We start from the raw sequence: 21351 nt of genomic DNA, 5'->3' as shown, positions 1-21351 counted from the left end.
AGGAAATAGTGTAGTGTAAAAGAAACAGACATATTGGTATGAATGGTTTATTGTTAACACAAAAAAAATTTAACCTTAGTTAATTTTTAGTTTTAAGTATAAAATTAAAAATAATGTAATAAATAGCCCTGTCAGGGGCTAGTTGTACAATTTTTTCAGCGACAAATAGGGACTGAGCACGTTGGATTTTCAGTGAGGCACATCTAATTCTCGGGGATCCATCGGGACAACAGTCATGTATTTTCTGATTTCGCCTAAAGTTGACTGATGCTAGTCAGCTGTTGGCATTATGGCGGCTTGTTTACATTCTTCCTAATCAATTGCAAAGCGGAAAATTTTCCAATTTTTCCTTTGAAACTCTTCCAATTTTTCCTTTGAAACTCTTCCAAATTGTCATAAAATGACTTATTACTAGGTAAAAAATTAATTCGCCCCTTTTAATCAACATTTGTGATACTTTCGGTGGTTTCACTTAATGTAGTGAGAAGCAGATTCCTCGAGACTCTGAGCCTGGTCCGCAGATTGTTCAACTTCTTAATGGATAATTTTAGTTATCGAACTTTCTTTTGACTTTAAATGGTGTATAATTGTTTCTAGACAGTATCAATACCTTGTGATCAAATTCTCAATCTATTAACCTCCATATCATGTCGCAGGATAGAGATATTTTAGCCATTTGAGATCTGTCAAGAACCTGATCACAGCAGCGCACTGCCAGTCTTACAGATACACTGTATTGAAATTTGATGAAAAAAAAGTTACTGTCTATGTCATAAGCTGCTCACTATGATAAGTATTAATTGTGGATCAAATGCTTGATGTCTCCAACATCCTATCTCTAAGCCTGATGTAGTGCGTTGAAAGCGGAGTGTTATGGCTGCAAAATGCGATATTTGTTGTTAAGGAGGCGTGTAAATGAAACGTTTGGATAAGCTCGCAAGCTGTACGAATTCTTTTGTGTGTGGAAAATAACTGAATGTCCAGAATTCTAAACATCTGACTGTATCTCAAGTACCTAAAGGAAATGTTGGTCAGGTCAGAGTTTGTGAATCCTTGGCAGCAGTTAATGCAATTCTTCTACGTATTTAAGGCCTTCGCTCATCAAAGTTAGGTAAGTAAGAGACCGCTCAGATCCATCATATTATGCTTGTCAGTATTAGTCCATAACTCCATAGTGTAAAAATCCTTGGAGGGTGAAGTGCCCATCATCTGATGGAGTTCGTGAGATTTGTCTAAGAACTTTTCTTCCTGATTTTTCTATCAATTTTACCAGAATTGTCTCTTCCACCACCATTATAAAGTATTTCAACCTTGCATTAAATGAGAAATGATGTATACGCTATCAACTTCGCCTTAGAATTCCTAAAATTGGGAGTCGTGAAACAAATAAAGTAGCTTCACCGTAAACATTTGCTGGCTTAGTTGGCAGTAAAACTCTCATTAATTCGGTGAAAATAAAAGTAAATGTTTTTTCTTCGCTCATTTCGATGAGGAAACGTATTGAATACTTATAAATTGTGATACTGGATGCAACTAATACTACTTCCTGTAAAATTGGAAAATGTGCAACTCGAAAAAAGGAAAGAGGATCTCACCAGAGTGCTCTCTTACAACTTCTAGATCAAAATTCGTGATATTTCGGCCCTTAAAGGTTCTTTCATCATTCAGAAATAAAGAAACTAAATTTAGTTTGAACAGGCATCTTTCAAGAGAGAAATGTGACAGCTTATTTGCAGTTTTTAGCTTTTTCATAATGCGTCAAATCTACCTCTTGACGAGAACAGGCGAAGATTCGAACCGCGCACTACTTATTGTTGGTTTACATTTCTCACTTACCAAACTTTAATGAGCAAAGTTGTCAAGTACGTAGGAGAATTTCAGTAACTGCTGCCAAGGATTCACAAACTCTGACCTGACCAACATTTCCTTCAGGTACTTGAGATACGGTCAGGTGTTTAGAATTCTGGACATTCAGTTATTTTTCACACACAAAAGAATTTGTACTGCTTACAAGCTTATCCAACCGTTTCATTTACACGGCTCCTTAAAGACACATATCGACACTTCAGTCTCGTAATGCTCCGCATTCAATGCATTACATCAGGCTTCGGGATAGGATTTTGGAAACAGAATCATTTACAGAGAATTATCTTGAAAGAATTATACACCATTTACAGTCAAAGAACATTTCGATTGCTAAAATAATTATCCATAAGGAAGTTGAACAATCTGAGGACCAGGCTGTCTCGAGGAATCTGTTTCTCACTGCAAGAAGTGAAACCACCGAAAGCATCACAAATGTTGAGTAGAAGGGGTGAATTAATTATTTACTTGGTAAAAAGTCATTTTATGACAAATTCGAAGAGTTTCAAAGGAAAAATTGGAAAATTTTCCGCTTTGCAAGTGATAAGGAAGAATGTAAACAAATCGCCATATTGCCAAAAGCTCACCAGATGCGACTAGCACCAGTCAACTTTAGGCGAAATCAGAAATATGATGACCGTTGTTTTGTTCAATCCGCGAGAATTAGATGTGCCTCACTCAAAATTCATTGGCGGAATAGGGCGTGCTCGGTCTCTATTTGTCTCTGAATTTTTTAATTAATAAGAAAAAATAATAATAAAAAAAAAAAAACTTCAACCTTATGATGTAATCTTTCGAGTACTTAACACAAATAAATGTGCATCGAAGTGTTACGGAGCTAAACAGGAATGGAAACCGGCCAGAAATGCTCAAAAAGTACGGTTTTTCACACGGTAATCATGAATAGTCACTGAAATTTTAATTATTCTTTTCTCTTCCTCAAATGTAAGGTGTGCTTTTGAAAAGCTTACTTTACACATTATCCATTTATTGGTGGAATATCTAAAAAGTCAAATTAGAAATAGACCGGAAACTTTAAAAAAAAAAAAAAAAAAAAAAAAAAAAAAAAGTGGAGTTGATTTGAATCGATGATTTGATTTAAAGGAGCTGATACTATCATAATAAAAATCGCCGATTATGAACTTGACGAAAAATATGGGTGAACCGGGAAAAAATATCAACATTTAAAGTGTTCATTATCGAGATATTTGGATTAATAGGTAAAAAGTCGTCTTTTTCTACCAATTTTTGACCTTTTTTGGCCCATTTGAATTTCTGTAGGCCCCTCGCCGTCCGATGGCAATTGAAAAAATTAACCTCCGGCCAATTTATGCGCGGCCCAAGCGCCGCGTACCGGCGCTTCGCGCCGGCATGTGGGGGGGGGGGGCTTCGTCCCCCCATCATGGTGCAAAGATCGCACAAGACTTTCTCGCTTTTGCCGGCGCTCCGCGCCGGCACAGACACTTTTACTGGAATATTCAGAAAAATACTGCCAATTTCATAAAATCATAAAGTTTGATTGGAATTTTGATCGCAGGATAATAGTTATGACATTTTTATTCAAACCACTGCACTTTATTGTAAATGTCTTCGACATATGTGATGAATTCGTACATTCGGACTCGACTTGTCGATATTATGAGGCATCTTCAATAAAATATGTAATTCATTAATGATGCCTCCTATCAAAGACGGCGATCCGTAAAAATCTTAGCTTTTCTACAATTCATTAGGATCCATTAGATTCATTGGCATCATACTTCAGATATGATTATATATTATAATTTTTCCTTAAGCCCGGTCAAAAGCCATCAAAAATCTACTTTAATGGGTAGAATGACTATTCGATGTTTAAATAGTCGTAAAACTAAACGGTTTTCGCTTACCATCGCCCAAATTTTAAATTTGGCGGGCAAATCTCCCTGCTGGCAATGGTATAGAAGGTTAGAGGCCCTACTGGATAGGGAAGAATTGAAACTGAAGTTGAGCCGCGAGCAAGCAGTTGCACGAGAGTGCGCGACGAGCGGGATTCCCATACCACTGCGCAGATCGGCCAAGCGAGAGTTGCGGACGGACGATGTATAAAAAATTGCCTACGTGGAGGTGGTCCGGCAGCAACATACCCGCTGCTAGTCACTGGAGAAAAATAGAAAATAGTAGTTGCGTACATTGCCAGCGAGCGCGCTGAGAGCGCTTCTGTTTCAATTTCTTAGCATTGAGTCGGGCCTCTAACCTTCTATACCCTCTGCAACAAAAACGTCAATCAATCTAGACAGGTTATAACGCGCTTTATTATCAATCATTAAATCAATCATGTTTGTGCAGAATTATCATGTTATATTTGTATTCAGTACCTCGTAAAAAGGAACCGCGAAAGATGGAATCTGCCGGGATTCTAAATTCATTAACAACAAACATATTAGTCTCTAATAAAGATCTATGTGTCAGTTCTTGCGTTAGCTTCAATGATTCATAGTATGTAATGTAAGTACCTAATTGGTTGTCTAATTTTGATTGGTGATACCTACGGAGTAATTTTGGAGATAGTATATGATGCATTATATAATGCATTTGAATTCCTAGGTTTCACCTGACTCAAAGCGTTTGCTGCTAATATCCTGAAGCGTTCCGACTCATTTTGGAGAATTGAGCGTTTCCTATCGGCCCCTCTGCAATTATGAGATTAGTCCAAAGATTCTTTAGGAACTTAAATTAATGACTCAGGTGGTGCTTTTGAGCCAACTTTCCAAGAATTAAAGGCATTTTTCAAAATTTACCGTCCATGAGCTCTCCATGTGACCGAAGTGCTCTCCTCGCTATATGACGCTTAACCCTTCAATTTTTAGTTTAGTCCAAAGACCTCACAGGAACTTAAATTAATGAACCAGGTGGTGCTCTTATGCTAACTTTCGAAGAATTAAAGGCATTTTTTCTAAAATTTACAGTCCTTGAAAATGAGCTGTTTGTGATGTCGCGGAGCAAAGTGCCCTACTTTTGGGCCTCGTAATCCCTTGAATTTTGAGTTTAGTCCAAAGATCTTTTAGGAACTTAAATTAATGACCCAGGTGATGTGCTTGATGCCCACTTTTAAAGAATTAAAGGCATTTTTCAAAATTTACGGTCCCTCAAAATGAGCTTTCCGTGTGATTTTGCTAAAAATGGACAATTCAGCCTAGCCCCCCCAAATTTTAGCGTACCCCAAAATCGTTTGACGTGCACAAGGAGACCATAGATATGGTGTTCTGTGAATATTTTGAATGAAATCGAACAGATAGATTCTGAGATATCGCCGTAGACAGATTTGGGGGACGCCACACGGACGGACACACATTTTTTCAAGTATGGTTATTTTGACTCCTGGGACCTTAAAACGTCTAGAAATGATGAAATTTCAACTTTTTTTTTCTTTCTTTCTTGGAGGATGACAATACTTCCTCTCTACCCTAGGGGAGCGAGAAAGTAAAAAGAATAAACCGAAAATATATATCTTAAGCTTGAAGTATCAAAGAAAAAATTGAAAATCGGAGAGATTGTTTTTTTTAGATAATTCGGTTTGAACCTTGAATGGTGAAAAAATAGTCAATTTTAAAAAACCCTAAATTACAGTCATTTAAATAATTTTGACCTCAATTTCAATGGCAGATTTAGAATCTACATAAAAAATTCGTTTAGAAACATCTTTTAAAAGTTTGTTGGATCAATATAGAGTCCCACCATGGACAGTCAAAGAGAGGGAAGTCGAGAAACTGAGAAACACTAGAGCGGGCTTACTCGCATATCGCTGAAATTCACCCCATCCTTAGGGATCCATATCTCGCGAACGGAGCGTCGGATGGGAAACCCCTAGAACAAGTTTCTTTGAGTGATGTAAGGACCTCGCACACTAACTTTTTAGAAAAACTGAATTGAAAAAAATTAAATAGATCCAAACTTAATGTCTTTTTTAAAAATGTCGAAATAAAGATTCAGAGAAGACTTTCCTTTATGTCGATTTGCCGGGAAAGGCAAATCGGATACATAATAATGTTGAAGAGCGGGGGGTGCAATATTGTCACGTTAAGAAAAATTCAATCAACAATGGATAAATATTCGGGGAGTAAGGAATTTTATCTCAGCAAAATTAATAGGTACTTTCTAGGATTGGAAAGAGCATTTTTATAGATAAAACTGAGGAACGGGAAACTTTTCTAAAACTCTCCAAAAGTAGGGGTAACCAAACTTTTTTCGAAACGGTCAGCCTCAAAAATATCCATAGAAGCTACTTAAGTGCATCTCTGTAGATGTCAAAGTGCTTAGCACGTGTTAAGGCTGCAACTATAGGTGTTTTTTTAAAGCAAAAAATTGAGTATTTCTGGGGCAAACACATAGTCACGTAAAAAATTCAAATTTGGTCGAAAAAGCAGGTGGAAGCAAACATTTCTGGTTCAATTGCCTTCCTAAAGATCTGCAGAAACGACTTAAAAGTAACTCTAAAGGTGCCAAATGTCTCAGAATATTTTTCGAGGGGCTTTCCAGGTTTGTTATATAGTATTTTGAAGGAAACACGCAGGTACGAAAAAGATTCAAAATCCGTCCAAAAAGCAAGAAGAACCAACAATTTTTGGTTTAAAATCCTTCTTAAGGACTCATAGAGACTATTTAAGCACGTTTTTGGTGGTATCGCATGCCTCAAAAAAGTTTAAGACGACTGCAGATTGATTAATGGCTAAACTGGTCAAATAACGTTATTTTAGCCCCAGACTTAGAACCGAACAAATTCGATTTCTCGAGAAAAAGCAAACCAAAGCACAAAATATTTCTACTGTAGCTTCCCAAGGATGTTTAGAAGGTACCTAAAGGTGTCTCCTTAGGTGACCTTCGGTGACTTTTTTTTAAATTAAAGTACGTGGGAAAAATCGGCATTTTTTGATGAGAAATAGGTATCCAACTTCTACCTTGTGTATAATGTATTAGAATTCCTCGGGGAAAAATTGTAATTAGTGCGTTACAATCCTCTTAGAGTCCTCTACAAAATGGTATTAGCAAGAATTCTAAGACACCATTTCATGATTCAGGAGAGGCTCCGAACGCTTTCTTAGAAATAGCCACTTCACAGGTCAGAAAATACATATCCGACTACTTGCACAGTTTGTGACACTTTCAAAGTGACTAAATTTTTTTTTTGAGGCATACTAGGTGTAGTTTATGACCCATAGATACTATATTTATCAATTTTGACTCGAAAAAAAAATGTCGTCCAACTTCATAAATATCGATTTTTGAGCACTCTCGAGAGGGTTGGGACCATAGTGAGCCAGCATCAAACCTCAGCATCAGCGCTTACCGGCATTGGGCTTCAATGCCTGAAGCCGGCGCCGGCAGGTTGCGCGCATTAGGCGCGGCGCCGCATGCCCGCACGGCCGCTACCTGGGCATACGGCATTAATGCTGAAGCTACGAGCCGATGCTGTACGGCATAACCTCATGAGGCGCCTTAAATGCCTGATTGTAGGATTCCGGTATGTGCACTAATAAAACCTAAAAGTAGCAAGCCCCTTTTACTCGATCATGAAAAATCAAAAAGTGTTGTTTTTTCCATATGTATTTTGTGTCCTCACTTTTGTCCATATTCTATTAACTGCAAGCTGCCCACCAGGCATGCCTCTACTGAAAAAAAAAAATGATGAAAAAGTAAAAAAAACCAAACGAAGCAGAGAGAAAAAGTTTCAACACAACTTTCATTCAATCTTTTGTTAATTGATTTTTTTTTTTTTTTAGAGAATTACTTTTTTGAACCAAAAGAGGTTAAGATATCACCGAATTCTCCATTTCTACCATCAATACACCCAGATAAATTCAGAGTTTGCGGAAAAGTTACATCATCGCCAGATGGAGAGAGAGCGCAACGTTTTGTGATAATTTCAGCCCAATCTGAAATTCTTGAAGAATTAGATGTGCGTTCGAACACCCAAAAGTATTGTGGTTTTCTATCACCTGGCAGTTATGAGGTATCAGTCAAGCTGGGCGAAGTGGAAAGAGCGTCTGGAGTTCAGTAAGCAATTATTTCCCCATTCCTGAATCCCTTTTGGGCTACTTTAAGTATTTCAACATTTTTATCTTGTCAGGTAAGTGTATAGTCAAAGTGCTGGAAAATGTGCAAGTGTTTACTTATATAAAATGGTTTATTTATATAATTTTTGGTCAAAGTTTTTCGGCACAATTGCCATCAACAGGACCTTCGTCTTGAGAAAACAAAATTTAAATACTTTTTTTTCAATTAACAATCAACAACTTTGATATGCTTTTGTTGACTAGGTAAGAATGTAAATATAGATCAGATTTTTCAAGGATTAATCACTGAGTTCAGCTTATCTTTCATACAATTGGTTGGTTGCCAAATTTATTTCCGTTTGGGCTTTTAGTAAACTATAATTCTTTCTTACTACCTTGACAGTTTCGAACTTTTCTAAAACTGTTGATAATTTTCTGTCATTAAAGTGTGACATTTTAACATCGCTGCCGTTAATTACGTGATTTTCATCTTTGATATGCCTATACACATTAGAGGATTTCAACTTTGTACAGGGTGTTTCAGACCACCCGTACCAGGCCTTTTTCTCGGTTGGTTTAGGTCGTACGAAGTCGGAGGCCGCGGGGTTGAATAGGGAATTTACCCCAAGGAATCCGAATTTTGTAGTCCCGAAACCCTCCCACCCCACCTTGGGGGGTAAAGGGGGGGGTCACGATGCTGAAAGTCTCGGTTCCCGACCGAATTGCGGATCGATCGCATCAGAATTGAAAAGCACGGAAAATTTCACGTGGAATTGACCCCTAAAAATCCAAAATCGGACCATCCAAGGCCCAAAAATGATTCCCTAAAGAGGGGGACAGTACCCCCCTCCATAATTTCTCTTTGGTCTCAAAATTGACGTAAATTCTCCAGAAAAAGACGGTTTCCCAGGTAATTGACCTCGAGAAATCCAAATTTCTTGGTCCCGAAGCTCCTCCAGCTCCCCTTGGGGGGTAAACGGGGGGGGGGGGCCCAATTTTAAAAGTCGGGGCTCCTTTCCGAATCGCAAATAGATTGCATCCAAAGTGAGGAGCAGAACACATTTACATCTTAAGTGACTCCTAAGAGTTCTATTTGATCCCCCTGACCGGCAGAAAGTAATCCCCTGAGGAAGGGGGCCTCGCCCCCGCCTAGAATTTCTCAAGATTCCTCAATGGTCGCAAAATTGACGTCGATTCTCCAGAAAAAGACGGTCTCCCATGTAATCGACCCCGAGGAGCTCAGGGAACATGAAATTTAGAGTCCTCGTGGTCGATTACATGGGAGACCGTCTTTTTCTGGAGAATCGAAGTCAATTTTGCGACCAAAGAGGAATCCTGAGAAATTTTAGGCGGGGGCGAGGATCCCTTCCTCAGGGGATTACTTTCTGCCGTTCAGGGGGGTCAATTAGAACTCTTAGGAGTCACTTAAGATGTAAATGTGTTCTGCTCCTCAATTTGGATGCAATCAATTTGCGATTCGGAAAGGAGCCCCGATTTTTAAAATTTGGCCCCCCCGTTTATTCCCCAAGGGGAGCTGGAGGAGCTTCTGGACCACGAAATTTGGATTTCTCGAGGTCGATTACCTGGGAAATCGTCTTTTTCTGGAGAATTTACGTCAATTTTGAGACCAAAGAGAAATTATGGAGGGGGGTACTGTCCCCCTCTTTAGGGGATCATTTTTGGGCCTTGGATGGTCCGATTTTGGATTTTTAGGGGTCAATTCCACGTGAAATTTTCCGTGCTTTTCAATTCTGATGCGATCGATCCGCAATTCGGTCGGGAACCGTGACTTTTAGCATCGTTACCCCCCCCTTTACCTCCCAAGGGGGGGTGGGGGGGTTTCGGGACCACAAAATTCGGATTCCTTGGGGTAAATTCCCTGTTCAACTCCGCGGTCTCCGACTTCGTACGACCTAAACCAACCGAGAAAAAGGCCTGGTACGGGTGGTCTGAAACACCCTGTATGTTCTTCAAAACGGCATGTTATAAACCTCTTCGTTTTGCCAATGTATTTTTTGGTACAAGTATTACATTCTATTTGGTACACTCCTGCGATTTTTTTGTCATGGGATACGTTAGAAAGATTTAAATTAGTTTTTATATACCTGTTGACACTTTTTTTAATCTTGTCCAGAACGTTATTGCTGGTGGACAAAGCAGGAGTGTAATTTGCGTTTTGAAAGTTGCGTTTTATCCACCCTGTTATGATTTTCTTGTCGCTTTTTGTGAGAAGCATTGGTTTTATGCTTTGCAAGAATTTTATTTACCAAGTATCTTGGACAACGGTTTTCCCTGGCTATTTCTTGGATTATACAGGGTTATTCAAAAGTTATGCACCACTGGTCATAACTTTAGTTCTAATGATGATATCGATTTGCGGTTTGTGGCGTCCTTCCTCATATCGAGGGGGAAACTTTTTGAGGTACTTTCCAGTTCGTCGCCTCCCCCAGGGGGAAGGGGGCGGGGGGCAACTCAAAATGTTCAAATGGCAACCCCCATCATGTGATACATCGTTAGAAAGAGCATGAAAAAATAATTTTTTTGGCGCAAACCGGAAGTTGATCTGACCCCCCTATCAAAAGTCAGGGGGGTCCAAAGGTTATTTAGGGGGTCCGTACCTTCATTTTTTAGAGTAGCTTCGGCGGCTCTTGGTCATACCATTTCTCTTTTCAAAGAGTCCTCGAATTCTCCAAGTCTGATACCGAAGTCTTCATATTGCCCCCGAGCCACCACAGCCGCACCGTAAGGGGGATGAGCCTGTTACAATGAAACATCGCATTAAAATGCGAAAAGTCACAGAAGAGTTTCAAACTTAGCATCAAGTCCGAGTGGAACTTCTTGCCAATGTTAACGCAAACGCAGCCTGCGACCTGAAAGTGAGTTTTCAAAACTCTGAGCCCCCTGCCCTCCTCATTTTTGGTTGTAGAGCGGGTAAAAACCGGGAAATTCACTACAAATAATGCCCGAAACTAGTGTCCAACTAGAGGAGGACCCTTGAAACGTTGTGATCAGTCGGAGCATTGAAATACAGGGAATGCCACCCCCTTCAAGTACGGAAACATCCAAAACACCCCCGCTGCCCCCCTCATTTTTCGTTGTGGATCGGGTAAAAACCGGGAAAATCGCCAGAAATGATGCCCGAAACCACTGTCCAACATGACGAGGACCCTTGGAACGTCGCGACCAGGCGGAGCATTGAAATATAGGGACTGCCGCCCACTTTAAGGACGGAAACATCCAAAACACCCCTGCTGCCCCCCTCATTTTTCGTTGCGGAGGTTGTAAGAACCGGGAAATTCGCCAGAAATGTTGCCCGAAACTGCTGTCCAACTTGACGAGGACCCTTGAAACGTTGCGACCAGTCGGATCATTGAAATACAGGGTTCTTACGCGGTTTTTAATTGCTCCGCAACGAAAAATGAGGGGGGCAGCGGGGGTTTTATGGCTGTTTCCATCCTTAAAGTGCGCGGCAAGTCCTGTGTTGCAGTTCTCCAACTGGTCTCAACGTAATACACTATTTTATCGACCTCTTTACATTCTATCTGGAGTATGGCATTACTTCTCTACATGAACGAGATCTAGGTTGTTGTCAGCTATTGTTTTACTTGGCTTATTAATACATTTATTACAACGATTTTCTCTCCTTATCATGTTTCGAGGCATTATTTACATGATCATTTTTATTTAGAATTTTGTTACAGTCATTGAGAAGCATGGTCCTCACTTTTTGTTGATCTTGGTAATGGATAGTAGATATAGACTTTTCAGTATTTAACAGTAAGTTTACATTTTTAATTTTTTGTTGTAAATTGAATTTATTTGAGTTTTCGAATTGGATATTCTCTCCACTCGTTATTTTAATTTTACTTAAATTTATGAAGGTAGGGGCAAACTTGTGTGTGTGCGCCCATCCCACGAAATTTTTGTGCTGTTCTGCGATCAGCCTAATAATCTTTTTCTAACCTTTCTCCCTTTCTTTATCAACTATCGACTTGACTTATCATATCAAATTTACTGTAGAAAAAATAATTATTAACACTTAATGGGCCTGTTGCAAGGTGCGGGGATTTGCGAATTGATAACTGATTCCAATGGCAAATTTCCCAAAAAGAAGATGGCGCTACTGAAAAAGCTCAAGATGACCTCTCACACTCAAAAAAAGCTGTTTTTGGAACCGACTCATTCGAAGCGGTCACTTTTACACGGGAACGGATCCGGTACACTTGTTACATCACATCTCATGACAAACCCGGTTTTTTTATCACTTACAATGTATTTTCCCATGAGGAATTGGCAGCCGCTTTTCAATTGCAAATATTGAGTCAATCATAGATTTGTTGACCAAAATGGAATTCAGAAATGGATTCCTTGGACGTTTAGATGGTTAAAACCTTCATGGGATAAACCCTAATTTCAAGGAAAACTGAAGTCAATGGGCGATTGTTTACATCTCCTGTAGTGATAACAGAAATGGTGGTTAGCTCAATATTTAGCCACTTTCATGAGTTTTTACTTTTCAGTCACTATTTGAAGGTAAGTTTTTTTTTGTTACTCAATTTTTTAGTACCTTAGGATCATGTTAAAAGCGGTAATGGTACGCATTGTTACTTATTAATTCAGAACACACTCCGGCAGTCCAACGCTCAAACCATGGAAGTTCTCTCAGTGCGTGTAAAGCATTCTTAACTCTTCAACAAACATCTCAATATCATTCAGAACATTCCCACGTTTTGTAAACTTATGTTACTTTAAATTCCTCTGTGTTTTCAATGTAACACTACAGGTACAGAAAAATTAATCGATAAGTCTGGTAACCAAAGAGAGATTCTACGTCTACTTTCCTTGCCTCCAGCTAAAACATACCGGTCTCCTCATCTCATCAGTATTGTCAAAGGTAAGTTTTTTTTTATCATCAATGATTGATACTATCATTTTGGTGTCTTCAGTGGAACATCGAAAGGTGAAATATCAACAAATAACAACTGGCTTGCTACATCCATGTTTGAGCGTTGGACTGCTGGAGTGTGATCTGAATGAATTTGTAACAGTGTAAACCGTTACGGCTTTTAACATGATTCTGAGGTACCTACTAAGCAATTGATCTACAAAAAAAACTTACCTTCAAGTAGTGACTGAAAAGTCAAAACTCATGAAAATGGCTATTGCAAATTAAACCTCAACTTCTGTTGTCACTGTGACAGATGTAAACAATCGCCCCTTGACTTCAATTTTCCTTAAAAATATGGTTTATCCTGTCGGTTCATATTTATCAAATTAAGGTTTCAACTATTTAAACGTGCAAGGAATCCATTTCTGAATTCCATTTTGATCAATCAATTATCGATTGACTTGATATTTGCATTTGAAAAGGGGCTGCCAATTCCGTACGGGAAAATACATTCAACAAAAATGAAACGAAAAATCGAAAAACTTTTTTGTCTTGGAGGCCGCACAAGAAAATGATCAAAACTTTCTAGAAAAGACTCACTTGCACGTCAAATGAATTTAGTTGAGGACACGTTTTGCTCCAGCCTGTGGGTCATCATCAGCATGACTGGTTTTGTTCCTTTCTTCTTGATCGATCGACCAGTCTGCACTCCTCCTTTCTACTTTATCTAAAATTGTAAAAATTGGATTGTTGATCCGACTGAGGTCCAAATCGATTTTAAATGGGTGCTTGTATTTGAAGATGTTTTCCCATACATTTAAATCCTTCCTGGTGGATACCTCTTTGAGTAAGGTAGGGTTGAAATCGATGATATGATTCTCATTACAAGCATGGGCTGCTACTGCTGATATATCTTATTCTTCCTTTAATAAACAGTTAGTATGTTATTTCCCTCTAATTTTTATAGATCCACATGTCCACCCGACGTAGACTCTCTGACATATTTTACAGTGCAGTTTATATATTTCCGCCTTTTTGCTGGTGTCGTCATTTCTTTTCTCAATGCATTTGCTAAAATATTTATTAATGTTGAAAAAAAAGAAGAAAAAGATGGGAGGTTACCGTTTTTAGATATTTTAGTTCACAGAATAGACAATGATCAAAGTTCAGTATTTACAAAAAATCTACTCATACAGAAAACGACATAAAAAATAATGGTTTCAACTCGCCCTCCCATAAGTTAGCACCGTTCCGGAGTATGATAGATAGAATCGTAAAGGTTCCTCTCAACGAAGAAAATTTTAATTCTGAAAAAGCTAAAATTTTCGAGGTAGCAGGTATAAATGGGTTTCATCATAATTCGATTAATTGAATGTTGGTGAAAAAGAAACATAAGATAGAATCAGGGACAACACTTCAAAAGATCGAGGAAGTGGAAAAGTTTAGATGATTCGATTTTCATCCCGAATTTTGCTTTAAATTCGAACGAATTTTCAAAAAACACAATGTCAGTCTGGGTTTCTACAATAATTCCAACATTAATAAATATTTTAGCAAATGCATAGAGAAAAGAAATGATGACGCCAGCAAAAAGGTGGAAATATATAAACTGCACTGTAAAATGTGTCAGAGGGTCTACTTCGGGTGGACATGTGGATCTATAAAAATTAGAGGGAAATAACATACTAACTGTGTAAAAAAGGAAGAATAAGATATATCAGCAGTAGCAGCCCATGCTTGTAATGAGAATCATATCATGGATTTCAACCCTACCTCACTCAAAGAGGTATCCACCAGGAAGGATTTAAATGTATGGGAAAACATCTTTGAAGAATGACGGCTCAAAAATGGTGAAAAAAAATGCTAGTCCTAAATGCTGAAAGTGAGTTGTACCGAGGGACCAATTATAGAAATTATAGAAAAGATGGAATAGGATAAGGATTTGAAGTGAGAGACGAGTGAAGAGCCGTAGCGACCCCCCAAATTGCCTTGGCTCGGAAAATTAGCTTGAGAAGAGAAAGATTTTGAGGTGACAGCAAAAAATGAGTTAATGATCTGGAAGAGATCCTTTCTTGGAATTTTTATTTTTACCTGACTCAGAGTAAATCGGCTACTATCCTTAGATAGGAAACCTGGAGGGTTACCAGGTGTATAGTATACCAGCTTCTGCTGTGAGCAGGAAAACCAGAAGGGTTTGAATTTTGAGAGCTACGTGCTATTGCACTTATTATTATTCCAGATTCAGAAGAATCGTCTTCTCCAAATTGGAGGGGTTATACAAGTCCGAATTAGAGATGACTTGAAGATGATTAATTTTGAATGCTTGAGAAGAATGAATTTGCTGGGTTTTGTGTAATGATGACCGCTTGTGCTTGACGTTGATGCCAATAAAACGGGAAACTGAACTTCGGTCTTGATCCAAAAAGCGCCAATTTCTTGCTGAGCTCCATAGGACGTTCTTCAGCTGCTTGCTTAGCTTGATTTGACTTGATCCTTGTCGAAAGCTTGAGAGTGAGGTGCTTCTTGATCGACTGCTGCATTCAGAGTGAATTAATTGGCGAATTGTGGGTATATTTATATGCAGATTTTTTTTGTGTACGAATGCAGGAAACAACTTTCTTGTAATTGGTCGGTTGGCGAAGCAAGTGTGATTGGGCGGGAAAGCTGCCGCTGTGTTTGTATTGCGCGGGCTCTGTTGTGGCGGAGTTCAAGTCTCGTGCGCCGCAGTGACTAGTGATTGGCTACAGCGATTTGCGCGCTGCTGAACAAAGGATCTCATTACTGCGCGGATGAAAGTTCACATCCAGTGCAGAGTTGTTTGCCTGATCACCAAGGTTAAGCTACATTGATCGTAGCACTTGAATAGGAGACAGCTTGGGAACATCGCAATTTTACATCATTTTGCACGTTTTTATTTTGTGAATTGGTTTGATGAGTTAAGAATTTTGAGACATTGTGTTCTAGAAATTATTGTGATTAATTTTATTTATAATGAAACGAAAATCAGACAATCTTCATACACAAGCACCCATTTAAAATTAATTTGGACCTCAGTCGAATCAACAATCCATGTTTACAATTTTAAACAAAGTAGAAAGGAGGAACGAGGACTAGTTGAGGGATCAAGAAGAAAGGAACAAAACCAGTCACATTGATGATGATCCACGGGCTGGAGCGAAACGCGTCCGCAACTAAATTAATGTGACGTGCAAGTGAGTTTTTTTTTTTTTTTTAAAAAAATAAATTTCCGGAAAATACATTGTAAGTGGTGCCACACCACTGGAGGCCTGGTTTGACCTGATTTGTCATGAGATGTGACGTAACGAGTGTACCGGATCCGTTCCCGCGCTTTGAGCTACAAAAATATATAGCAAAAGATAGCTATTCGAAGAAATAGCTAGGGAAAATCGTTGTCCTAGATACTTAGTAAATAAAATTCTTACAACGCATAAAACCAATGCTTCTCACAAGAAGCAACAACAAGAAAATCGTAACAAGGTGGATAAAAAATTTGTCAGTCTCCATTAATTTGGTCCGATGAGCAGAAAAATAGGCAAATACTTTCAAAACGTAAACTACACTCCTGCTTTGTCCACCAGACATAACGTTCTGGACAAGATTAAAAAAAGTGTCAACAGGTATATAAAAACTAATTTAAATATCTCTAATGTATCCCATGACAAAAATATCGCAGGAGTGTACCAAATAGAGTGTACAAAAAAGTACGATATAAGGTATACTTAACATTTAAAATGAAATGATTTTTGTAAAACCGGCGAATAAACCGAAACGACCCGTCGTCTTTATCCAAACGGATGGCAGATCGGCCGGGGAGATGAAACGTTTCGTCCGGGAGACGGTAGGCGACCTTGCACACCTCATCGTGGACGCAGGGATGACGAGGGACGGAAGAATGAAGATTGAGGTAGAAACCGCCATCGGAGCTGAGCGACTTCAGAAGGCAATAGAAAGGAAAGCCCCTTCAAAAGCGGTAGCCAGGGAGCCCATTTTAAGGCTGGTGGTGCGGCGGCTGGATAACAGTCTCACGGAGGATGACCTCACGGAGGAGTTGAAGGTTGCCGGGCTCGATGTGGTCAACGTCCGGATACCAGCGAACGCAGCCGGGATTGCGTTTATCGGGGTGAAGGACAACGCCAAAAGCAGAGAGGTCCTCAATAGTGATCCGTCAGAATCTGCTTCGCGACATGTCCCGTGAGGGAGTACCAAGAGTCAAACGTCTGCTACAGGTGCCACGAAGCGGGGCATATCCAGTATCAGTGTAATAGCGCGGTCGACTACAGCAAGTGCTGCAGAAAATGCAAGAAAGAAGGCCACAACGCGCGTGACTGCCAGGTGCAGAATATGGAGATCGAAAACGGGAAACAGCAACAACAATGATGGACAGACAAACGCTACTCGACAAGTGGGTCCGAAAGCAACCTCGTTTTGAAATGACACCCACGGACCGACATGGAAATCGGGAGTGCTCGGCCAGGGGGGGGGGGGGGGCCATCGTCTTCAACGGATACGAGGGAGACGGTGGAGCGAGCCCCTGGGAAACGGACATTAACAGGCAAGGTGACTGCAACAACGAGAACGAGAGTCATTAAAGGATTACAAATCAACCTCAACAACTGCAAGGAGGCGCATAACAAAGATATTCTGATAATGGCGGCAAATAATAAAAACGGATGTAAATTGTCTCATGACCTGGTAAATAGAGAAGCAAGGAAAAGAGGAATTTCGGTACTTGTGCTATCAGAAGCAAACGAATTTAAAACGAACAACAAGCTGTGGACTCGAGACAAAGAGAAAAGACTGGCAATGAGAATCTGCGACACTAAATTAGGTCAATGTATGAGGAGCTCATCCTTCAATGGCTTTGTCAGAATGGATTTTCGCAGAATAACGATTTTTGGTTGTTACTTCCCTCCTAGCCTAACTGACGAGGAATATAACAGGGTTCTTTAAGAACTGGCCCGGGAGTTCCCCACGGCTAATGAACGTTTCCTCATCACAGGGGATCTGAATGCCAGATCTGAGACGTGAGGAGATAAAGAATGCAACAACAGAGGACTGATTTTGGAAGAGTGGGTCGAGACAAACAACTTGATCATCCAAAATACCGGATCTACGCCCACCTTTCTGGCCCCTGGGGGAGGTACCTCCATTGTTGACCTAACGATCACGTCAGGAAAGCTTTCGAGCTCTGTAAAGAGATGGGAAGTGGTTATTGATATGAACACTGCGAGCGACCACCAAGCGATCTTGTGCACACTAGGAGAAAATTCCAACCCGATTAAACCGTTTCAAATCAGGAAATGGAAAATTAGAGGGGAAGAGGATAAGAAGGCTCTCCAGGAGACTTTTAGGTTACAGAACACTTACACTAGCAAAGAGAAGAGGACTGCGGAGGAGGTGACACAGCTGATAACGAGAGAATGTAATAACATCCTGAAGAAGATGAAGATTACGCCGTCGGAAAAGAGAGAAGAGTATCGGTGGAATGAGGACATTGGAAAACTACATAGGAAACCAGTTACTTTAAGACGAAAATGGACCAGAATGATTGGCAAAGACGACCCAGACTTGGAAAGAACGAGAACGGAGTACGGACAAACGAACAAGGAACTTAAGGAAGCCATCTCCAAGGCAAAAACGGAATCATGGAACAAAATACTAAATGAATTAGAAGAAAACCCTTGGGGAAAAGGTTACAAAATCGTGAATAGCAAGATGGGACCAAGGAATCCAGCTGACGAATTAAGTACTGAAGAAAAACTTGAGGTAGTGAAAGAGCTCTTCCCGGAAAGACCATTGCCGTCCTTCGAAAAACCTGAAGTTGAGGATGAAATCCAACCTTTCACCAAAGGCGAGTTAGAAGAAGCACTGAGGACCACTAGAGACAAAAAAGCTCCAGGACCGGACGGACTCCCCCCGGAAGCGGTCAAAGCGTTTCTTGGTACTAACGTGGAAACGGGACTAGGAGTTTTCAACGAAGCCCTTACTTCGGGGTTTTTCCCGAAAATATGGAAGAAGGCTAACTTAATCCTACTACCAAAAGGAGTTAAAGGAAACAAAAAAACTTTCCGCCCAATCTGCTTAATAGATGTTATGGGAAAAATCCTGGAGAAACTAATTCTGCACAGACTCATAGCCGAGATTTTCATTTCAGAAAACCAGTTTGGTTTTGTGAAGGGGAAATCGACAGTAATGGCGATCAAGAAAGTAGTGGATTTTGCAAACAGAGCATGGGAAAGGGGACGTCCATCTGGGATCGTGATGCTTGACGTGAAGAACGCATTTAACACCGCACCGTGGGAAGGAATAATTGAAGCACTTAGGAAAAAAGGCGTATCAACTTATTTGCTCAGAATCCTCCAAGATTATATCACGGAGCGTAATATCATAGTAGACTGAGAAGAAATCCAAACCTCGTGTGGAGTGCCCCAGGGTAGCTGTTTGTCGCCGTTCTTGTGGTTGGTCTACTATGATTTTGTGGTGGGGGGCGCCCTCCCGCAAAATAGTTTGTTGACCGCGTTTGCAGATGATGTCGCGGTCAGCGCCTGGGAAAAAACGATGTATGGACTTATCTGGAAATTACAGAGAGCAGTGGCTTACACCTTAAGAAGGATCTGGGAGCTCAGGCTGGAAACGGCGATAGAAAAAACGGAATTCTTAATTCTTAAGGCAAAGAAGGCAGATCGTAATGTAATGATAAAAGTGGACCAACTGGAAATCCAAGCTAAGGAACATGGCAAATACCTCGGTGTATGGCTGTCGGCGGGCTTGCATTTCAGAGAACATCTCAAAAGAACGTGCGAAAAAGTGAAAAGGGTTGCTGGAAACCCAACTAGGATCATGCCAAATAATGGAGGACCGTCTGCAAGGAAAAGGAAGATTATCGCTTCGGTGGCCATTTCCATACTCTCGTATGCAGCTCCGGTTTGGGCGGACATTGTCAGGACGAAGACTTATGCTGGCTGGGTGAGGAAAACCTTCAGACCAATCAAGATCAAAGTGACAAGGGCCTACAGAACTGTGTCAGATGAGGCGCTAGACGTGCTAGCGAAAATCCCTCCCTTGGATTTACTTCTGCTCCAACATAAGACCAGATTTGACACGCAAGATCCGAAGATGGCTGAAGAAATGATGTATGATGCCTGGAAAGATAGATGGTACTCAAACACGGGGAAAGCTGAATGGACTCGAAAACTGATCCCGGATCTTGATTTGTGGATGAGGAGTGAGTTTGCAGAAGTAAACTTCGCGACAACTCAGTTGCTGACTGGCCATGGCTCTTTTGCGGCTTATCTACATCGCTTTAAGATCAAAGATTCTGATCAATGCACTCAATGTAGCCAACGTGATTCGGCGGAACACACGATGTACAACTGTGACAGATGGACTGCGGAAAGGCGGGAACTTGAGGGGGTTATTGGTCCCATCCCGCCCCCGGAAGAGCTAATGGGTGTGCTACTGGAGAGCAAAGGAAATTGGCTAGCATTTGAGCGATTCGCGACACGTGTTATGTCATGCAAACGTAAAGATGGACAATGAGATGGATAATGGATAACGGATGCCTCTAGTGGGCCAGAAACCCTCGGGTCTCTGGCCCTGTTTACCGCAAGCTATCCAATTGGGGATATCGGGTTCGACGCACCCGCGGAGCTGAGTCATGTGTAGGCTGCCCCCTTCTGGGGCCGCATAAGATCGGGTGCCTCGAGGGCTGAGCGAGACGTAGCTGGTCTGCCCTCCCTGCCCTCCAGTTCTCGGCTCCAGAGCCCTGCCGTGGGGTTGTCGCAGGGTTTGGCGCAAGCTGGGCCTAGGCTCTCCTCCTACGCCCTTGACTCCAGGTACAATGATGGCTTCGGCAGATCGGTCCCGGGGGATGGGGGGACCCTCCCTTTAAGTGGGGGGGCCTGAGGGGCGCCGGCTAAACCGGGGCCGGGGTCGGGGACTGCCGTTCGAAGAGTGCCTTAGGGACGTCCGACGGGAGGATAGAGCGTCCGATGGGCCACACTTGCACGGGGTGTGGCCTGGAGGGGTCGTTTAGTGGGTACGGAACACAGAGGCGTGCTTCACCCCCACATAACCGGGTCTTCCCATCTCACAGCGGTCGGGTCGGTTAGGGGTCGCCTCGGCGGCTCTTCACCAGCTGATGGTCGTTGCCGTCCCGGTATTCGGTGGGCCCTTTTCATGAGGGGCGTCTTGGCGACCCTCATGATGGGGGCACTGTAGCGAATTTTTCCCCTCATTACAAAAAAAAAAAAAAAAAAAAAAAAAAAAAAAAAAAAAAAAAAAAATATTTTTGTTTTTGACGAATAAAGAAACAAAAAAATTTTGAAGTCAAAAGGACGCGTTTTTCAATGACTGATTAATGAAACATTGCAGTAAAACAACGAATGATGATAATCAGGTCTAAGTGGCTGAGGAGTCAGGAATCGAACTTGCATCTTGAAACGTGTGGGCGCTTCCGACGTCTTAGACGACTCTGTCACTGCTCATCTTGAAGTTTCCGGGGCGAATCTTGTGTTGATAAATAGAGCTAATGCGCAGACTACTCAGCCA

The 21351-nt window shown here is 40.9% G+C and overlaps 1 protein-coding gene across 3 annotated transcripts in view; it reads left to right on the top strand.

Moving 5' to 3' along the window:
• LOC109040889 (BOS complex subunit NOMO1) overlaps positions 1–21351 on the top strand; it is a 213725-nt gene that overhangs the window by 108332 nt on the left and 84042 nt on the right. For all 3 annotated transcript variants that reach the window (XM_072297222.1, XM_072297223.1, XM_072297224.1), the window contains one exon: positions 7620–7893. In XM_072297222.1, the coding sequence (XP_072153323.1) occupies positions 7620–7893 (274 nt within the window). The remainder of the gene's footprint in view (positions 1–7619; positions 7894–21351) is intronic.

This window comes from Bemisia tabaci, chromosome 2 (genome assembly GCF_918797505.1).
Source record: "Bemisia tabaci chromosome 2, PGI_BMITA_v3".
NCBI lineage: Eukaryota > Metazoa > Arthropoda > Insecta > Hemiptera > Aleyrodidae > Bemisia > Bemisia tabaci.
Note: the sequence above shows the minus strand (reverse complement) of the source record. Positions and strands in the feature narration are given on the sequence as shown.